The sequence below is a fragment of the Octodon degus genome, unplaced genomic scaffold, assembly GCF_000260255.1.
Source record: "Octodon degus isolate 3935 unplaced genomic scaffold, OctDeg1.0 scaffold00015, whole genome shotgun sequence".
NCBI lineage: Eukaryota > Metazoa > Chordata > Mammalia > Rodentia > Octodontidae > Octodon > Octodon degus.
Genome location: NW_004524591.1, coordinates 6,289,370 through 6,311,787, shown reverse-complemented (window position 1 = coordinate 6,311,787; position 22,418 = coordinate 6,289,370). Strand labels below are relative to the sequence as shown.

The window sequence follows — 22,418 nt, the reverse complement described above, 5'->3', positions numbered from 1 at the left end:
CCCAGGCCTGCCATGCAGGCCCAGACCCCAGGGCACAGTGAGATGGGAATTGAGAATGGGCGTGTAGCACGCACCTGTAATCCCAGCTCTTGGGAGGCTGAACACAGGCAGATCACTAGGAGTCCAGTCTACATAGTAAGACCCTTACTAAAATAAAATTTTAAAAAAGACAATAATAGTCCCTACTTCAACTCACAAATTTAAGCCTAAATAAGAAAAGCACAACCTAAACTTCTAGGAAAAAGTAGAAAATACTGTAATGGTGTTCAGCAATTACAACTATAAGGAATATGTCTACAATTAAAAGAAAACATTTCCAGCACTCATATATACTCGGGTGCACCTGCAAGTCAACTTGGTAAGACAAAAAGCAGAGAGGAGACCAAAAGTAGAAGGCAACTGCCTGGAGAAAATCCCCAAGGTCAACCAATCCCAGGAAGAGGTTAAATCTCATTAGGAAACAACACAGCACAGCAAGCTACAGTCTCCTGGGCACTCCATGCACTGGAGTGGCAAAGCTAAAGCCAGACGGCAACAAAGGGATGAAGAGAATCCAGAACTCCTGCGCAGGAAGTGTAAGTGCGCTAGCTATTCACAGAGTGGCTGGCAAAGAGGTTAAATGTATGTCTGCTTGACTAACCCAGCAGTTGCTTGTAGGTGAAGCTCCAAGACAAATGGACTCGTTGTACCAGCAAGACACAACCCACGAGCCGGCTGCGGCCTTGTTTGTGATGCCAAAAAATTAAAGGCAATCCCCAAAAGTGGCAAGAGAATCCACAGACCCTGCTGGAAGCACACAGCAGGATGACATTTATTCCCATGAAATCAATGAACTTCAAAATCATAACAAAACAGCTAGGTGTAGTGGAACACTCCGGGAGGCGGCTGAGGCAGGAGGATCACTGGTTTGAGCCTCCTAAGCATTTTTAGCAAGCCTGTGTCTCAGAGTAGGAATACAAAAGGTCCAAGGTATAGTTATACCCCAAAGCCCTGAATTCAACCTCTATCACACACACACATATACACACACACACACACACACACACTCCATAAAATAAATCAGACAAAATATAGAAGAAACATCATTCATGCAGATTTTCAGATATAAAAAAAAAGAAAACCCATATATTCTCTGTGGATAGCTAATAAGTGGGACTGTCTTAAATGTCACAGAAGTGTACAGGAATCACAGATGTCAATTTCTGAGCAGTGGCTACCAGAAGAGACCACAGGAAAATAAAAAAGGCACTACAGAGAGGACCAGCAGCTTTATTTTAGCACTTAACTTGTTTTACTGCTCAGTGCAGGACTGGACCCAGGGCCCGCAGTGTGCCGGACAGGCGGAGCGCTCTGTCACTGAGCCACGTCCCTCGCCCTGCACTCAGCCCCTAGGGAGAGGCACTCAGCTCAACACTGCATCCATGAAATGCAGCCCGCAGGCACACCTGGCTCAGCTCTGCACGCGGCTCAGCTCTGCCATGGTGCTTTCTGTGCCCAGGAAAGACTAATTCAACTTGAAGAGGGTAAAAGCTCTTTCATATGAGAGCACCAATTCTCAATGTTCCTGCTTTGTTGTTCTGTATTAATTGGCCCAGTTTTCTTCACCCAGCCTTGGTTCCTACTATTTCCCAAACCTAGTGATTTTTTTTCTTTTTTTGTACAGGGGATCGAATTGATGACCTTGTGCTTGCCAGGCAGGTGCTTATGCCGCTGAGCTATCTCCCCAATAAACCCAGTAATTTAAAGGAATATCTTCTCATCGCCTTTCAAATATCTTGTATTATTATTATTCTAGCTGGTTAATCATCAAATGCAGTCAAAATTCCTTCTTTCTCCCATTTAGGAAAGAAGAAAGCTCTCAAGTGAAGGCAGGTAGACCTCAAGAAGCAGGCAATATGGATCAATGAGTTACTGATTATCTACACGTGGGTAATCGAGAGCGTTCTCTGGGCTACGCATGCACACACGCGCGCGCACGCCTACACACAGGCAGGCGTGCAGGATCACACACAAATACAATCTTATCATTTGTAAGGGCCCTTCCCAAAGGAGGATAAAGACACAGACTCAACACTTACTTTAAAACAAATCTTGCATCTATTACAACAGTGAAACTGTACTTTTATGAACTTAGCGAGACAATCAATCTTCTGCTAAAACCCCCAAATTATGTTTAAGCTTTTATTGTTGGTTTGGTTTTGGTTTTGCAGGCCTGGAGATTCAACCCAGGGCCTTCACACTGAGGCAAATCCAAGCCTTTTTTTATTAATTTGAGACAAGGTCTCACTAAACCTGCTGTTTTGGGCTCAAAGTTGTGACCCTCATGCCTCACCTTCCAGAGTTCTGGAATCAGAAGTGTGTGCCACCATGCCCAGCCATATTTGTTTGTTTGTTTGTAGTTCATTTTATTTCTTTAGTATTTTTTAATAAATAAGTGATATGACATTTAAAAGGTCAGTCTATTGCTCTACTCTCTGCCTGCCAATACTGTTTGGTCTTTAAAAAATTGAAAGCAAGTGTTGATTATGTGTGACTGACATTTCCAACTATAACAAAATCCCCCAAATATTTTAAAATTAAAAATATAGAAATATTATAAATCCTAAATATTTATAATAGGTCTCAGGATTTATCAATGTTTAAGTTCCACTAAAAGGAAGCCTTTTAAAGATAATGAAACAATTTATTTTGGGGTGATGGTAATTATGTGTTATTGTTGGTTTGTAATTAATGAGATTACATGAAATCTTTCAAGCTAGTGATCTAAAAATTATTGATTCAAATGAAATTAATTCCAACTGCATAATTAAGAATTCTAAGCTTGTCACTATAACTTGGTAGACAAAGCAGCCTCAGAGAATCCTTTGTTCAATTATAGTAAGAGTTTCTTTATGAAACCAATTGTAATTGAAAATAAATTTAGCCCTATGATAAATAGTTTCCTTCCTTTGGGAGACAGAATGCTGATAAAAAAATAACCTGGATCTGTTAACTCCTTGATAGCGATGTTTTTATGAGCAGGAAGCGCCAACCTTTCCTGTTTTGTCCCTAAAACAAAGAAAAGTTTATCGCACAAGAAGAGTTTTAGGAGAGTTAAAAGAGCTGTAATGGAAAAAGGCCCACCCCAGCTAGATGATAAACGTGTCAGAAGTTGGCACAGTTTCCCAAGCAAATCCCAAGAGAGTGTGCTGAGAGTGGCAAGGAGACAAATGAGGTAAAGACAGTCCTGACAGGGGCAAGGGACACAGGGACACCTGGGCCACTGGGCAAAGCTCAGTGGACAGCACAGACCCAGCAAGCACCCAGGCACAGGGGTTCGTGGCCAGGGACCCCAACCTACTGCTCTCATCACACAGAGAGGACCTTGGAGGGAAAGGATACAGCGGCACCTCTGTAGCAAGCTTTTGCTGACTGCATTTGCCCCTCCCTCTACCACTCTATCATAGCACCGAACAATATATTTATGTAACTGCTAGCACTTAGATGGAATATGAAAGATATGATTACAGCATCTAAGAAATTACAGTTTTTTCTTTTGTAGCCAGATCAATACATTTGAGTAGCATATCTTTTTTAACTTACCCTCTATGAGATTTGGCTGCCCGGTGACATGAAAGAAAAATTGAGCTGTCCCCTCACATGAATTGTTGTTAGTTAACTACCAAATGCTATTTTATTTCTTTGGTGCTTTTTCTTCTTCTATCTGAATCAAAAATATTTGCCACATATACCTCCATTCCCACTCGAGCCCAAGAGCACACAGTGACTTACCAAATTTGTCTGAGAGCAAGAAGTTCTTCTTAAGATGAAGACAATTTTATCTCTGAGGTCATTCTAGTCAACACATGTGTTCGTGCAATTTTGGACTGACACATGCCATGCTATTAAAGAACAAAGAAAAAATGTGCACAGTGTGCCAAAGTGTTGAAATGTTAAGCCACTACACCCAGCCATTTGAATGATGAAAAAATTTCTGGAATATTCTAGAGTTAGAACGAAGAAACACTCAAAACACTGCCCAGAAGAATGACCTCTGTAGTCTACGTATGTTGCTTCTGCAACCTTGCATACACAGACGTATTTTTCTATTTATTTTTTACAACCCTTAATTCTGGGGTTTCACTGGCTCACTGAGACTTCTACCAGCAGTAGACGCAGCTGAACCAAGCTGACCAATCATGGTTGCCCATCATGTCACCAGAGTTCAGTCTAAGGGATACATCCACAAGCCGACATAATCATTAACTAGGTCCCATATCTGACACAAAGACAATGAAAGAAAAGCTTGGATTCCTCTGGCACAGAAAGCTATAAGGACAAAGTTGACTGTGCCAGTGGCCATGTTGCACATGGAAAAGAATTCAAGCAGAAGCAAGCTTCTGAAAAAGGGAGCACAGGGTATAAAGCAAGAGGTAATCTCTCCGGAGTCCCCAGATCTAACCAACCTTTGTGGTCTAACCACTAGACTCCCAGTAATAGGAGCTAAAGCAATCTTGCAAACTCATCTCTAACTTAAAGCATCCTGGTTAATAAAAGCTCCATCCTGCAAACATTTATCACAATTTCTTTAGAAGCTGCAAATTGCTAGGCATTGGTGATATATGCCTGCAATTCCAACATTTGGAAAACTGAGAGCAGATTACACATTCCAGGCCAATGTGGGCTACGCAGTGAACTCAAGGCTGACCTGGACTACAGAGAGAGAGCCTATCTCATGAAACAAAACAAAGAAATCAAAGCAAACCCAAAAACCCCTACAATTGTACACTGGTCTTGACCACTGTCACCACTGTGACCACCTTCTCTCCCCAAAATAAATTTAAATCTTTTTATCTTTGTCAAGGAGGTGTTGGTTTTTGGTTTGCTTTGCATTATTTTGTCAAGTTTTTAAAACAGGAGTAGGTGCTTTTCACTGAAACACAGAATAGTCAAGAAGGTTGGAGAGAGGGTATCTAACAGGTCTGGGGTGCAGCTGGAGGCAAGGAAACACTCCCAATGCTCTGTAACACAGCGGAATAACTACAGTACAATGAAGAGAACTTTAAAATATCTAGTACAGAGACGTGTATAGACTCCTGCCACAAAGAAAGGATGTTAGGTGACAGAGAGGTCAATAACCCCAGTGTGATCATGACACACCATATGCACGTATTGAAATGCCACACATGAGCCCATAAATACATACAACTAGTATATGTCAATTACAAATATATATTTTTCAAAGATCTTCCTTAGCTTCCTATTCCAAGTTCAAAAAGAAGGCAATGGGTTGAGAAGCCAGAGTAATGGCATAGGTCATCTTTTTCTGCTCACTCATAGGCCAAGTTGGACCTCACCCTACATTTGACTGCTGAGTAGGTCAGCGGGTGCCTGCCGATCTGGGGCAGGGGCAAGGAGAGAAAGGAGTTACAGAGGGGATACGCAGACCTTTGGGGTGGTGGATAGGCTGAAGTACAGGTCTTGAGCATGGTGATGGATCTGCAGGTATGCAAATACTATGTGTGAAAACTGATCAAATGCTATCTGTTATATATAGTTTATTGTAGGTCAATGTCATCTCAATGTCCCCCCTCCACAAAGCCTTAAATGCAGGATCCTTGTAAAACAACATCTTTGTCTGGCACAGAACAAATTACAGTGTCTTGAGTTGCAGATGTAATTCGGTGACAAGGGACACAACCGCATGATGTCAGGCACCATTGGGCAGGAAGCAGATGGGGGCTGGGTCCCCAGCCACACACCCTTGGCCTGCATTCCCCACTTTTGATTCTTTCTACATGAAAACAATTGACTATGGCCACGTTGAGCAGTGGCACCGCTGCGCTGATGCTACCTACAACTGAACTCGTCTGCTGCGGCGTGAGTATGTCCTCAAAAGTTCACGCCTTGGAAACATAATCTTCCAGTTCTCTTGCTGATGGAGTTGGAGGCAGGGCCTCTGGAAAGAAATCGGGGTTCAATGAGATCCTGAGGGAGGCACCTTATAGTGGGATCGGAGCTCTGTAAGAAGAGGACAGACCTAAACTTGCACACCCCACGTCTTTGCCGACCAGTCTTTCTTCCTGCTAAAATACAGCGAGGCCTTCCTGGATGCAGCCCCTAGGCTGGCCCTTCCAGCCCCCAGGACTGCAGGGAACAAATTCCTCTTCTGTATACATTTCCCAGGGTGTGACAGTCCATTATGGCAACAGAAAATGGACTAGGAAGTTAATGTGAAGGTCTCTTCAAACAATAGAAAATAAAACAAAAGCCCACCGGATGAGGTCATCCCAAGCTGGCTGCTCTTTCTATCTCATTTTGGATAAACTCTATACTCTGAGTCCTCGAACCCCACAATGTTAAAGACCTGGAAGGATTCATCAGCCACTGCTCCCTGCCGCAGCTGTAATCAGAACTGCTCCGCAGAACACGCCACACTGAAGTGCCACACAGACAGGGTATGCGGCGATCCTATATTACCAGCACCTGGCAGAGTGCCTGACATCGAACAGGTTTTAAAATATACTAGTGGCTGAAAAAGTTCTCCCTTTCTTCTTTTCTTTTTTTTAATGTATGTGGTACAGGGTCTCACACACAGCTCAGACTCATAGTGATCCTCCTGCTTTCAGCCTCGCCAGTGCTGGGATTACAGGCATGTGCCACCATGCGCAGACTCATTCACCAGCTTAGTCCACTGAGCTATCTTGCCGGCCCGAGAAACCTCTTGATACTGCTCACTACACTGGAAGGACAAGTCAATGCTTATCTTCACGATAAACAACATTCAGAGTGAGGGAAGGAATTCAGCCTATTGGTGTCTCAGATCATTCTTTGTCTATACAACTTATAAAAAAGGTTTCCATTCCTTCATGAAGTACCTATCCCATTTGCTGAACAACGTGCAAAGACAGATTTGAATATTTCTAAAACAGCTACATTTTCGTAGCTGGCAAATTCTACCAAGGTAACTAAATTGCTTTGAGGATAAAAGAGCTTGGAACATTCAAAACAAAACAGGGGACTACACCTGGTAACTAAATTATTTCAAGCTACTTTGTTAGGCTACATGGAGATAGGTTACAATGGAGGTGGGGCACGAAACTTTAAGGCATAATTAAGATACAGATCAACTATACCATCAATGTAGTTGGAATCAGTATAGTTGGAATCATGCAACACAGGATCCCGTCATAGCTAAAGAGAACAAAGGCCAAATTTCTGTATATGTTGCCACATTATAACAAGGAAATGTTCTCAAAAGCTGAACCCTTTCATGCAAATTTTAATGTGGAAGACAAGACTAATTCAAGATGACCAATATGCATTTCTATGATGACAAACATCTGGATGGAAATGTGACCTTCTATAAATAATCTAGATATTGCTAAATAACTAGCTATTTTGTGTTGACGGCAAGGCCTCAGTTCTTTCATTGTTTCATTTCTATTCTTCAAATGATACACAACCCTCAAGTATTGGGACTTACATTTTCCTTAAGGTTCTCCAGAATGCCACTGCTTTTATACTTACTAAGCACAAGTACAAGATATCCAATGACTCCTCAAAAGACATTACACAAAGGGAATTGAAAGCAAGAGCCCTGGGCCTGTCATTTCCCAGGGTTAACTGCTTTACAATGTCTTTGTTGGCAGCTGCCAGCCAAGTTCCGACCCCACCCAACCCCTTCCATCTTCCGAGGTTTTGGTGACACTAGAGTGCGGCTAAGGGCAGGACCACTCTGCATGGATTCCTGCATGCAGTTAACTCAACACCAATCATGTGCTGGGCTATACTGCACACTTAGGAAAGCAGGAACACAGACCTCACTGCTGCTGGGCTTAGGGTTTCTCATTGGGAGATTAAAGGCTAACTGTTTGCTTCAACGTGTTCTTACTGCCGAATTCAAGAATTACATGAGCCAGGTGTAGCAGACACCTGTAATCCCGGATACTGGGGAGGATGAGGCAGGCGAATCACAAGTTCAAGGCCAACTCTTGCGTCATTCAGAAGATTATCAATGTAAACTTTAAAAAGGGAGTGAGGACATAGCTCAGTAGTGCAGCACTCAAGGTTCCAGAGCCAGCACTAAAACAGAACGAAATCAAGCACGAAGCCCCAGCCCTACCTCGTCAGCAGATTTCACACACATGTTCCATCCCATCTCTGCCACTAAGTGCATCTGGCTTCTAGAACACCGGGCTCCCCTCCTCCCTGGCTGCTGTTCCTACCCGGATTCTCTGCCTTGTCTCTCAGTCAATGACAGCCACAGTTCTGATCCACAGCCACTGCCTTTCTCTAGCGCCCAGCATTAATGCTGGCTTCACCTGATCTCAACTCTGTGAATTCCATTCACCCTGTGGATAGCTCCTTGAATCTAAATCCTGACACTGGGCTGGAGAGATGGCTCAGTAGAATAAGCGCCTGCCTGGCAAGCGCAGGGTCCCTGAGTTCAATCCCTGGTATCGAAAAAAAAAAAAAAAAAAACCTAAATCCTGATACTCCCTCCCTTGAACTGCAATGTCATTTGTCTAAGTGCTGCCTGACATCTATGCTTGGGTATCCGTGGGCATCACATCTAGTACTGAACCCTTTGTTTTTATCCCAAGGCCTACTTGACCTCTGCTTGATCCAGCTAACAGTTTCCCAGCCCAGTTACAGGCAAAGCCACACTACCAGCTGCTTGGGCCACCATCATGCAGCCTCTGAACCTTGTCTGTCTTTCATATCTCATTCCAATCCATTTAGAAAGTCTCTTGCCCCCACGCACAAGGTCTAGAACTGGACTGTTTTTTCTTTTTCTTTTTCTTTTTCTTTTGAGACTCAGTGTAGGTAGTTCTGGCTGGCCTTGAGCTCACTACATAGACCAGGCTGGCCTCAACTTCATGGCGCTCCTCTTGTCTCAGCCTCCCAAGTACAAGGACCATAGGTGTGTACCACCATGCCCACTGGACTGACTGTTACTGTCACTTCCATTGCTGCCATATAGGTCCATACTTCCATTACTTCATACCTCAAACGCAGCAATAGCCCCCACCCAGTGCCGCCACTTCCCCACGTGCCAGTATCGGCTATTCTCAATCAGTGTTATCTGATCTAAATATACAGTGGATGTTTACATTTTTAAAATTTATTACTATAAGACCCATTGCTGTTACCACTCTCAAAATATCCCTACACACACACACACACACACACACACACACACTCCAAACACAGTTACCCAAATGTTCTTGTCCCTTTCTGATACAATTCTGGAAGTCCTCTTGTGAGTCTCTTTAGGAGGTGTGATCAAAAATCAAGGCAGAAGCCAGGCATGGTGACGCATGACTGTAATTCCAGCACTTAGCAGGCTGAGACAGGAATATCATCCCGAGTTCAAAGCCAGCCAGAGAACAGGTTGAGGCAGCTACAGGAGTACAATTAAAGATACAAAAGAGGACTTCCAGAATCACTTCAGAAATTTACAAAAACAACAGGATAAGTATGGCTAGGGAGATAGCCTGGGGGTCTAAGCATCTGTCTGGCAAGAGCAAGGACCTGAGTTCAATCCCTGGTACTATGTGCTGTGCCAGCCCTGGAACCAGGCATGATGGCACACACCTGCAATCCCAGCGCTGGGAAGGCTGAGACGGGAGGGTCACTATGAATGTGAACCAAATAAATAAATAAGTGTGCTTGAAGGGGGAGAGGGTAATCTGTAGAAGATTAATGGCAATGTATCTTTTGGTGTTATTAATTTTAAGTTTAAATATACACCATATTTTATCATATTAGGTCAAAACTACACCATCTTCTTTTACATAAAAATTAGACACGTCACATCTTGAGCAACAAACTCACCCACAGTTCCACATTTCATCGACTATAAGTGCTCCGGTTCTTACGGTACTCAGGTCACTTCCATTCTGAGTCCCACAACTCCTGGCACTCATTCCTACCAGGCGCTGCTTGCTGCCTCTGCCCACCCCACCCCACCCCCCAACACACACTCTACCCGTCCTTTCCATAAACCAGGACTCCTCCAAAAGAAAACACAAGTCTCCTATGCAAGCTTCACCTGTCAAGAGCAGCTGGACAGGGGGCAGCCAAAGCTGCAAATGCAATTCAGGAAGTATTTAGAGAACATAAACTCTGTGTCAGAAAAGAAAAAAATAATAAAAGCAGAAAACTGCAAGCTGGGAAATGTAAGAAGAGAAGGAAAAGCAGATAAGAATAATACACTCTTGCAACAAGAAGATAGAGGTGTAGCGGGGAGCGAAAAGGGGCCCCCACACAGCACTGCCAGGGTCCAAGGCAAATTCCGAGTACAAATCTGACAACACCAGCTCTCAGCTCTCAGTATAATCTAGAACTAGCCAGGAAACATTGAAAAAAAAAAAGAAGAAGAAGAAGTATTCTCTGCCTTCTTTAATTATTCTGGGATGGCGCTTAAGTAGTAAGATATCAGAGAATTTTCTCTCTTTTTTGTCTTTCTGAGACAGGGTCTCATTATGCAGTTTAGGCTGGGCTTAGGCTCACTTTGTAGTTCAGGCTGGTCTCAAACTTAGAACAATCCTCCTGCTTCAGCCTCCCAAGTACTAGGAGTACAGGCATGCACTACCATGCCGCATGCCTGGCTGGTATCACAGAAAATTTATAGGGAAAGCTTTATTCAATAACTTTACAGAGAAAGGTACAAAGTTAGCAAAGACATAAAGGCAGAATAGGGCAAAAATTTGCTGGCTAAAATACATAAAACAATATCAGAGGTAGTTAGCAGGCAGCGAGCTCATGAATGAAATGTTGAAGAATTTGTGGTTAGTCCCTTAGCGTTGTCATTATTATTAAATGTGGATTTGGATAATTCCTTTTGCGTAGTAAGATGGTGAAATGTGATAAGAGGAAAGGGGCCCAAAACCAGCCTGTCTGCACCAGATAGCCCCGTACACTTGAGAAGGCATCCAGTTAGGCCACTTAAACAGACAAAAATTAGGACAACAGGACATTCAAACAAAGGCATGTCACATGTATGTAGCAACTCCCTCAGGAATGTCATCATTATGTACCATAAACATATACTAATTAAAAAAACCCTTTGCAATAAGTAAAATAAAAAGTAAACTACGGGCTGAATTTTCTCCAAAGTAAATTGTTTCTCTTTGGAAACATATTCAATAATTTTGTAGTTAACTGTGTGCATATCCATAAACTCAATTCATATGAGAAATGGTACGAATAGCACATTTGTGTTACAGTGTTTTTAAAATTAAAGGTTGGAAAAATTTTGAAACATGCGGTATTTGCCTGAGCATAGGTGAGGCCTCGGGTTCAATCGGTAATACCACTCCCCAAAGAAGGCATAAAAGATTATAAAAATCATTATAATTATGTCCTCTGAAAATGCTCCCATTCTGGAGTGAATCATTTTCCTAACTTAAAATGCAGCCAATTAAATGCATTCAGCAAGTTAAACAACAGAGACAGTATTACAAATCTAATCATATATTTGAAAAATAACTGAAATTTTAAGAAATAGAAATACAATCATTAGAAAGCAACTGACGTTTTTCTTTGGCTGAAATATTAGGGTTTTGTTTTTTATTTTTATTTTTTCTTTTTCATTTATGAGTTGAGACTGAAGAAAAATTATAGAATTTTTGGGCTAACTGGGTGCCTTCTCAAGCGTACGGGGGTATCTGGTGCAGACAGGCTGGTTTTGGGCCCTTTTCCTCTTATCACATTTCACCATCTTACTACACAAAAGGAATTATCCAAATCCACATTTAATAATAATGACAACGCTAAGGGACTAACCACAAATTCTTCAATTTTTTCTTCTAGCATTCTAAATGATGAGACCAGGACTCTGAATGGGAAAAAAAAAGCAGCTAAATTGAAAATCTAAAAATTACAATTACAACTCTGAATTCAAACTTACCACACTTCAGTCACTTTTTCTTACAACTGAAGGATTATTTTATCTTGCCTTCCTGGAACTGACTATTGATTTAATAACCTGTATGTGTTTAAAATGCCAACAGCTTAAAAATCTCTCCATTGAAGCATGAAAGTTTGTGATTAGAAGTTTAAAATTGTTCAATTTTTTCCCCTTGAAGTGGTGGCACCTTAAGTTTACTTCTGTAGTACAAAGTATTTATGTCCATCTTATTTTATCTTAACACAAGAAAGAATGAAAAATGTCATCAAATTTTTGTTGTATTTTTCAGTTTGATGCTACAAATGAAGAAACTGATGATCAAATAAAATATGTTGTTCACATATATACGTAGAACTGGAAGGTTTGCATTTTCTTCATAAATACAGCAATTTTTCTCTGCATAAACTATACTGGATTTATTTTATCATCTGACAAGTATAAGTGTTAAAATATAAATCAACAAGCCTAAAAATTGATATAACTCAGACTACAGTAGTGCTTCAGTTCATGAACTCAATTCTTGCCACAAACCTAGCTGGACAAGAACTTAAGCAGATTTCCCCGTGAGGTCAACATTGAACCTAATCACTGAATGCGATTCGGCTCTCATCTGACTTGGCTTTTGACCACAATCATGAAAACATCAAGTTTGCAAAGTGAGGTACTACTGTAAATTTTGATGGTGCATGAGGAGTTTTTCTCAAAACAGCCAAAGGTATATGGGGAAAAAGTCACTAAAGAAAGAAAAGAAAAGAGAAAGCATAGCAAGAGATTTCAGGAATGAATACACAAAAAGAGAAACAAAACTGAAACTTCTTAAATTTCCTTCTTGATTTGAAGACTGCAAGCTCCTTTCTGTTCTCTCTGTATAACCATTCATTAGACACACAGATATACTTCTTGTAGCACCATTCTTTAAGGCCCCAGCAGAGTGAATACATATTTTTGGTTGTATTTTTCAGTTTGACGTTACTTAACAAAGTCAGCTACTCAACTTTTTTTTTTTTTCCCATGGAGCTCTCTTCTCTGGTTCGGAGGCACAAGGAGCCGAATGGTAGTGCCCACCTGTAATTCCAGGTACTCCGGAGACTAAGGAAGACCTCATGCTCAAAGCCAGTGACCTAGGGAGACACTGTCTGGTCCTTAGCTCTTGCTTACCCTGTATGTGGTCCTGAGTTTCATGCTCAGTATGAAAGAAGGGTGTAAAGGAAGGTAGCAAGAGGAGGAGGGAAAAAAAGGAAGCACAAAAAGAATGCACCACAAATCTAGACTATGTAAAGCTGAAATAGTCACTGAACGAATGCTGCCTCCTGTGCATTAGGCCCTAGGGTTTGATCCCCTGCACAACAACAGCAACAACACTTCAAAATGATACATATTTTAATACATATATTCCATAGTTCGTGAAATTCCCTACAAATTTAGTTGTTTTCACTATTTGCCAAAATATATCCATACGAAAATATACTATTAAAAAAATCATTTTCACAAGATAGTTTTACTTGGTATTTAAAATATCAGGAACCTCTACAATATTTCTACAACTCCTCCAATTCAACCTTTATTCCTACCCTACAAAGACCTTCCCCAGTCCTCAATTTTAGAGCGTGTAAACCCTCATATGCCACTTCATTTGCCCAGCTAGCTCCTGCCTGAACAGGCCAAATATTTCTCTCTGTATCCCTTTCCACAGCACAGCTGCCAGCAGAGCGCACAGAGCAGGCAAGAGTGTATGACTACGTGCAGCTCTGGAGGTCCTACGCAGAAAAGGTACAAACAAAAAAGAGGCTTCATAAAGACATGGTGCTTTCAAAGCCTCATTTGGTTTGTATTTCCTGACTGAGTTGCAAATGAAAGTAGGCACACAACCAATGTTTGCTGAGTGAAGAATGTTTTGGATGCCCAGCGTTCCAGGGCAAGTCAAGTTCTCCTTAAACCACCAGGAAGGTACATTAAGGGACTATCACGCACCTCTTTTCTTGGATTTTTTTTTTCTTTCTAATGTATTAGTATAGGGTCTACAGGGTCTCCCTACACAGATTGGACTCATAGTGATCCTCCTGTTTTCAGCCTCCCAAGCGAGGGCATCACCACGCCCAGTCTCAGTCCCTGTCTTAGCGCACCCTGGGGGTGGGGCCAGCATGGATGGAACCCCGTCCCTGCGCCTGCCTATACAGGCGTTTTAGTATGTTGAGCTATCTGGCTGGCCCCTCTTTCCTTATATACTTACAAACTTTTTGCATATACTGTACTAAACATGGCTCAATACTAGATGGCTCCTTATTTAACACCATCAAGGCAGACCAATAAATAAATAAATATCAACCAGATCAACAGGTAACCTCTGCATAACCACCAAGTCTCCAAGACGAGTTTGGGGCTGTTTCTTTCAGCTTTTTTTTGAGCCCCACTTTCTGGACTGACCAGAAGTCACCAGAAATCACAGGCTCATTATACAGCACCACAGCGTGCACACATGGCGGAGCTGGTGGAGACTAAATTCCTTGGGAAAAGGCTTCCAGCTGACGCTGAAGGTAGACGCAGCCTTTACACCTGCCACTCCCCGGGGAAAGCCTGCTTCTATTCACTTTCAGAAATGACCTCAGACCCAGGCTTACCAAACAGTTTTCAGTAGAGCACATAGAGCAGGCAAGTATTTATGACAATGACCAGCAGGGATTCTTCCATTCATGTACTGTAAAGAAATGTCTTTCAAGTCCCCAACTCAACCCTACACTCAACCACCGTTTTTTTTTTTTGTTTTTTTTTTTTTTTTTCATCCTAAAAAGCTGCAGAAGGGGCCAGGCTGAAATTTCCCTTTGTCCCAAAAGTCTAGAATTTTTAAAGGACCATTTTCTTAGTTCCATGAATTTCCAGTTAGTTGTTTCACTGAATAGCTATTAAAATCAACTGAATAGCCTTTGAAGGTCAAAAATTTAGAATAGTTATCAGTCTAGTGTATATTCCTTTAGAATCAACCTTTTTTCTTCTTGTTCTCTAGGTATGGGGTAAATACAAGAAATGGTGTATCTTGAAATTAACAGAACTTGATTTGAAAGTAACTTGCCATATAATAACTTGTAGATTAAAACAATCTACAGAACTCACCCACCCCACGCCCTGGGGAAAGCAGACATCGCACTGTGTAAACAGACACTGTAAGATTAAGTGTGAGTGAACAAATGACTAAATCATTGACAGAAAAGGAACCAGAAGTCAGGGCACAAAAGAGAGGAAAATCTGAAGTTTTAAGCAGACCCTGTATGCTAATGAAAGAAAAAGCGAAAGAACTCATCAGCACATACTGGGCAAATGACGCGATACACATGCCTCACGTGAGACAGGTGGACTGTGATCTCTAACTTGCTACAATGTCCCAAGTACCACCAGGTGTTCTAGCAACGTTTTTTTCCCAGCTCCCATTAGGGACCGAGCTGACCAGATTCCTAACAAGCCAGGACCTACCCTAAGCCCGCTGCCGTCCTGACTCGCACGCTCTGCCATCATGTTCGCAAAGGAAAAAGCAATAAGCGTAAAATGACCCAGCATCTCTCGCGATGGTGGCCACAGGGCAGCCTCCCAAGGATGTAACCTAAGCTTGTCCAGATGGCCCGGCTCATGCTGAGGTAGGAGAGCCGGTTTGTTTTCAGGGTGGGTGCTGCTAGGGACCAGGTGTGCGTCTACAGTGGCCGGAGCAAGAAGAGCTCGGTGAAGGGAGGTGCCAGAGGAGGAAGTTTCCTCCACCCTCGAGGCGGCTGTAAAAAGATCTGGGTTCCAGAAAACGGGCTCCTTTCCGGACTCACCAACTACCAGCTTGAAAACGTCCTAAGCTCCTCTTGGATCTTTATTTTACTTATAAAAATGCAGACAACTCTGCTGGCCTTAAGAGTTGTCAGAATGGAGAACAAATACCTTGCAGGCACAACCTGAGATGTGGTAGCCATTCAATTAACGTCAATTTGCCCTCCTCCTGTTCACCAAGCGCTGCGCCTCCAAACCCCCAGGGAGCCTCCGGGTTCACAGAAAGAGGCCTAAGCTGCCTGGCCCCAAAAGAAGCGACGTGGGAGGCGGTTCCGCTGGTGTCCTGCAGGGCCTCGCCTAAAATGGAGCGAGGGGACCGATGGGGGAGGGAGGGGGTGAGCCCACCCGGAAAAAGCATTGAACCTGGCAACAACATCCACAAAAACACATCCCTTTCTGCGAGCACGAAACAAACTTCGGAAGCTGCGGACATCCTGCGAACCCGCCGGGAGGCCCTGGTCCGAAGGTTCACAGCGTGCAGCCCCGGCCCAGAGGCGCCCGTCCCCCGCGCCGCCTCCCCGGTTCCGCTCAGCCGGGTGCAGCCGGGTCGGGAGCAGCGGATCGCGGCGGGCGGCGGCGGCACTCACGGTGTAGAGCAGGTTGAGCGCGCACAGGCAGTTCTTGGAGCACGCGAAGCCCCCGCAAACCATCTTGGAGCCCGCGTGGCCCGCAGCTGCAGGTGAATCTGGTTCGCACGGCGCCCGCCCGCTGCCGCTTTGTCCTCGCGCCTGGGCCTGGCCAGGCAGCGCAGCGGCGCCCGCGGGCCGAGGTCAGGTCGGGGTCTGGGCCGGGCCGGGTCGGAGCCGGGCCGGGGCCGAGGGAGGCTGCAACGCGCCGCTCCCACCCGCTCCGGAACCTGCGGCCGCCGCGGCTCCCGCGGGATGCTGGACCTCGGCCCCGCCCACGCCCACCCCACGCCTTACCCCGCGCGCTGATTGGCTGTCGGAGGGGAACAAAGGTAGCAATATGCAAATAAATGCGCCCGGCCGGCCGGGATCCGGGAGGGGCGGGGCCGCCCGGAGGTGGAGTGGGGAGGGGGAGGGGAGCGAGCCTGAGCTCACGCGCGTGATCGTGGCCTCGCGTGGCTGCCCTGCGCAGGTGCAGAGCGGAGGGCTGGCCGGACGGGGACCCGCGCGGGTGGCGAGACGGGGACGGCGCCCTGGGCTCCCGGGCCTGCCGGATGACGTGGCACCATTTTGCATGAGATCTCAACACAAGCTCGTGGCCTCTGGTGAATGAGGCAAGAAATGAAGAAGGTGAAAGGCTTCCGAAAGAATGGAGGGAGGGAATGGAGTGAGGACAAAGAAAGAGGAATAAAAGGAGGGCATGACGTTTCTTCTCTCCAGGACAGGGAAGCATGTGGCCTGGCGTAGGACCGGGGTCTGGGCGCGCAGACTGACCTGAAGGGTAATTGCACAAATACCAGTAAACTTCAGAGATGCGCCCTGCGAAAGAAAACCGGGAGTCACCACTTTTGGGTCCAGTGGTGAATTTCAGTAAGCTCATTTTTGCCCAATTAAGAACTGGGAGAACCTTTTAATAGCAGTCTTCACCTGAAGGGACTCATTGGCACTTATTTCTTGTCGGCGTAGAGAAGCATCTCCATTCCTCATCTGTCATGTGGATATTAAAGGCCTTCCACAGAGTCTGGCACGGAGCAAGGTTCAGAAGCAGCAGACCTCTGGTCTTGTAATACCTACTGGGCTCCAGGCTAAGCCATGAAAATTCTGTTGTTTCATAGTATCCACAGGGATGGGGGTGGGGAGTGTGAAGTTTACCATACTCCTATGGAAATTAAGATTTCAAATTCTCAATTGAAAGTTCCGAGAATGCACGAGCTAAATGGTTTCAATAAAATTGATTAAAATCATTCATCTTCTTGGAGTCCTCTGCTTCCTCTGCACACCAACAAGGTTTGATCTGCAATCAGAAGAGTACCAGAAATTATGCTGGAGTATGACCCTCAACTCTAAACAATATTTTGATACTCCGCTTCCTTTTTTAAAAGCCAGGAGAGGTGCTGGCAGGGAAATCTATCCGTCTTCTTCATATTCCTGGGTGTCAGGAACATTATTGCCATTTGAACTATTACTCAACCTGCTGGGCAACTTTCCCTGCACATTCTTCACAATGCTCTTCACTGTCTCCCTGTGGGTTCAGCCCCTCTCTTTTTCTCAAAGAAATATTACCTATCAATCTGGGCCCCAGCAGGAAGTAGATGGCTTAAATAGTATACCTGAGAAGAGTTTCATAAAAGTACTATTATAAAAAGTGCGGACAAGCTTAAAAGAAGCCAGCGAAGGATGGAGAAGTATCCAGCACAAGCAAGAGTAGAAAGTTATAATTATCCCAAGGCTGGGGCATAATTGAAGAGATCAGTTGCAGAATCCCGTCAAGACCCAAGAGCTGTAGTTGTAGCAGGGTTATCTGATAAGATCTGTGGCCTTTGATAGGGAAAACAGGAAGCAATGCAAATAGCAGAAGAAAACAAATAAGATGGCTCAGTAGAATAAGTGCTTGCCTGGCAAGCACAAGGGCCTCAGTTCAATCCCTGATCCCGCCAAAAAATAAAGAAAAAGGAAACAAATGGATATTGTGGGATTTCTCTTTCTGATGTGGATGTAGAAATTTGCAAAAGACATTTGTTTCCACCACAGAAAGAATGACATAGTCTTGGAAATACCTTTCAAAAAACTGAAGGACTAAAGACATCTAACAGGGCTGGACAGATAGCTCAATGAATTAAAGCCCCTGCTTAGGCAGACACAGGGACTGGGGTTTGATCTCCAGCGTTGCCAGCCCCGCCCTTGGGGTGCACTGAGACAGGAACTGAGACTGGGCATGGTGGTGTGCACCTGTAATCCCAGTACTTGGGAGGCTGAAAACAGGAGAATCACTACGAGTCCGATCTGTGTAGTGAGACCCTGCAGACCCTGTACTAAATTTAAAAAAAAAAGGAAAGCCATCTAGCAGAACTAAAACCCAGACATGATAAAATATTCTTAGGAAGAAAACAACACCAACAAAAAACCTCTCCAAAATTCCATTCCTTTTACATTAGCTGGGAAGGAAAATTAAAACTAGCTGAACACTTAGTGTGTGTGTGTGTGTGTGTGAGAGAGAGAGAGAGAGAGAGAGAGAGAGAGAGAGAGAGAGAGAGAGAGAGAGAGAGAGACGGGGCTGAATCCAGGGTTTTTGTACTGAGCTACATCCCCAGCCATATATATTTTTCTTCTTACTGTCCTTTTCTTTTTTTTTAAATAAAATCTCACTGTGTTGCTAAATTGCCCTGGCTGGGCTTGAACTAAAGATCCTCCCTTCTAAGCCTCCCAGAGTGCTGTGATTGCCACCATGTGCCACAATAGCCACTTGATCATCTCTTAGTGTCCTAATATTTGAACCAGTGTTGCCGACTAGAGTGCAAGGCCCCTAGCCACAGAGGTGAGTCTGCAATTATTTGCCACCTGTGCCCTGTGGGCTGTTGCCTAGACAGGGTTACGGTGCTAAAGACTGTGCTCAGGCCAGAGTACTGAGAAACAGCCTTCCTTCCCAACTATTTAAAGTGCTCAGGTCCTCCCCGAGTACAAGGTGGTGGCTAAAACTTGGGGGAAGGTCAAGAAGAATGGGATAAAAAAAAAATCCCTACAGCTCTGTGTGAGTCTTTTCCTAATCTACGACAAAGGGATTCACAGGAGAGAAAACCTCCATGGTATCCTGCAAAAGTCCCTGAAAGGCTAGAGCAGAGTAACAGGGCAGAGTGACCCCACGAGGGACAGAAGGCCAAGAGCATAACAGGAGAGCAAAGAATACAGGTGACAGCAGGTCACCTAGCACAGGGCTCTCCCAAGGCACAGCCAGCTGGGGACCCCACCGTGCAGCACAGGGACACCTCCGTGCAGACTGAAGTTGTGATTATGCGCTGAGAAGTCCCGGGAGCAGTGAGCAGCGGTGAACTGAATCTACCAGCCTGGTAACAAATCCGACCCGGCTCCACCTCAGTACCTTGTCTCAGGATTTACTTACTTCAGTCTCAAACAATCTCTTATGCTCACTGTCTGTGAAAGACTCAGATGATCAAGAAAATGGGACTCGGGATCAGAAAAACACAACTGCAGCTGTGGAGATTGCCCAGCCTCCTCTCCTCCGCCCCCTCCTCCCCTTCTCTCTGCCCCTTGCCCCTTTGCTCTGCCTCTCTTCCTTCCCCTTAGCTTTTTAAAAATTTAATTTAATTTTATTTTGAAGAGTAATAAAAGCAAGAACAAAAATCAGAAACAGGGTAACATACAACAATACATATGTTGCAAATTATCAAAACAAGAATAGCTGATTAACAATGGTTGATATACTATTTTTGATCATCAAATCTGTTGCTCAGCTTAACAGATATAGTTATATAAGATTGGACATATGATTGAATATTATCACTTGCTTCCAGGAAACCTTATATTTTTGTTCTTGTTTCTCTTCTCTTACCTTTTTTAAAAATTTATTTTAAAGACAGTATGGTAATAATTGATATGACTTTAGAAATGGTACACAATTAAGAAGACCAAGATGGCAGGCATTCAGGCATGGCTTTTGTATTAGACATTGTTGTCCTTGATGTAGTTGCCTAGCTGCAGATGTCAGCATACAGTTAGTCAAGGTGAAAATTCTACACATTAACTGCTATTTTTAAAAAATGATAGAAATTCTTAGTACAATCACCTCAGCCTTCCTAAGTAAGTGGATGCAACTAGAGACTATACTCATACAAGTGAAATAAACCAGACCCACATGTGTAATTTTTGTCTCCCTAGTGTTAGAACCCAAAAGAAGAAATAAAACCTGAAAGATATAACATATGTAGTAAAATGAAAAAGAAAGGGAGCTTAAGGATTAAAAAATGAAGGGGGGAGAAAGGAGAAAAGACAGGAAAAACATAGGGAGAAAAACATGCAAGCATCTATACAGGATGGCTGAGGTGATTGTACTTAGAATTTCTCCTTAGTTTTGAACCAGGACGAAGAACATTCCCAGAAATTAGTCCGGGTCTTCTGAGAGGCCAGAGGCCCCCTGACTTAGAGATACAAGAAAGGAACTAGAAGCAGTCTCAGGCTGGAACCAAGGAGGGAGGTAGAGGAAGCTGGCCATGCTAAACAACCAAGGAGCAGGTCTGACATCTGGAGGTGCCAGGAAAGAAGTGAGGAAAGGAGGAAGAGGGCTTGGGAGGCTGAGTCTCAGCCTGCGATGTAGTATAAGATTTAGTAAAGGCTGCTCTGGTGGATATGGCTGGAGCATCCCACAGACTTCATGGTGGGGAAAGAGGGGAAAAACCCTCTTAATCTGGCTATGGTGTTTGGAGGTGGGTGGCGGGAAGGATTAGAAAAAGTCTTGGGGTGAAGGAATCTTGGTGTTTTCCTAAAAGGAGGGAGAGAGACTCACGGGCAGAGTCAGCCCCTTGGGTCCTCTCACCACATGCAGAAAGGGGGGCACCACTGAGAGCAGCCCCTCAACCTCCTGCCGCCAGGATCTTGAACCAAATCCACCTCTTTGGTTAAAACCTGCCCAGTGTGTGGTGTTCTACCATGGGCACCAGAAAGCAGAATCTCTAGTCGAAGGTGTCAGAGGTCACAGAGACCCTGCGTGTCCCTGGGATGAGGCTGCTGCTGGTGCCTACGCACCCTGGCTGGGAGTGGAGGAGGGTGGTGTGGACCCCAGAGGGTGACCTGGGGCCAGCTTCAGGCAGGCGCCCACACCGCACGGAGAAGCACTGCTTGCTGTTAGTTACCAGCGCTGCTAGCATTTGGCTTGGAGAGGTACATGCCCTTGATGAAAAGGATTTGAACGATGTTTGTTCCATATGCCCTGCAGCAAACTCACCAGTTCCATTTGGAGACTGTACTTTAGTTTTGCAGTCTGAATCTTTTAGCAGGGAGGGAAGGGAATTCTCCAGTGCTGAGTAACCCATCTCCCATTTTCACAGTCCTCCTAAATCTCACTCCAGGGCTAGGTTAAACTTGACATTATCTCAACTTTCCTTTATTTCTTTTCTCTTCTCTTCTCTTCTCTTCTCTTCTCTTCTCTTCTCTTCTCTTCTCTTCTCTTCTCTTCTCTTCTCTTCTCTTCTCTTCTCTCTCATAACTGGGGATTGAGTTCAGGCCGTTCTGCTTTCCAGGCAAGCGCTTATTCCACTGAGCTATTTCCCTGCCCCCCCCCCATTTATGTTTTAAGCATTTTTTTTCTATTTTCTTAGTATCATTTTTATTTTCTGTTAAACATTTTTTATTAAGGTCAACACCTCTTTTTAAATAAGTCAGCATCAGAATTTGATTATGCTCAACACATCAAAGTAATTACTCCGAAACCCCGTTCACTACTCTACCAAAATCCTCTCTGTGCACCTCAGGAATATGAACAAGAAATTACATAAACATCAAAGTGTTCATACACAATTTACAGTCACATAAAATGTCAGTGATACAGTAAATTTCAAATTGCTTCTCCCGCAGCTTACCACATGAAGACTAAACCCCAGTGCAATATTTCTTTAGCCAATAAAATATTATCATTAGAAACATTAAGTGCCAAGTTTTAAAATGTCAGTGGTTTCAAGTGGAATTGATGTGCCTAAATTGTTTGCGCTGACAGATAGATGTTTCACTGCATTTGGTCCATCTTCCCTCTGATATTCTGTCTCCTGAGCAGACGCAGGGAAGAGCTAGAACCTTTTCCTCTCGGC

At 44.0% G+C, this 22,418-nt stretch overlaps 1 protein-coding gene across 1 annotated transcript in view; it reads right to left on the bottom strand.

Annotated features, from left to right (window-relative positions):
* Positions 1 to 16,575, bottom strand: part of Tspan13 (tetraspanin 13) — a 32,367-nt gene extending 15,792 nt beyond the window's left edge. Inside the window, exon 1 of the mRNA XM_004626436.2 lies at positions 16,285 to 16,575. Within this exon, the coding sequence (XP_004626493.1) occupies positions 16,285 to 16,347 (63 nt within the window). The 5' untranslated portion in view covers positions 16,348 to 16,575. The remainder of the gene's footprint in view (positions 1 to 16,284) is intronic.
* Positions 16,576 to 22,418: the final 5,843 nt, after the last annotated feature.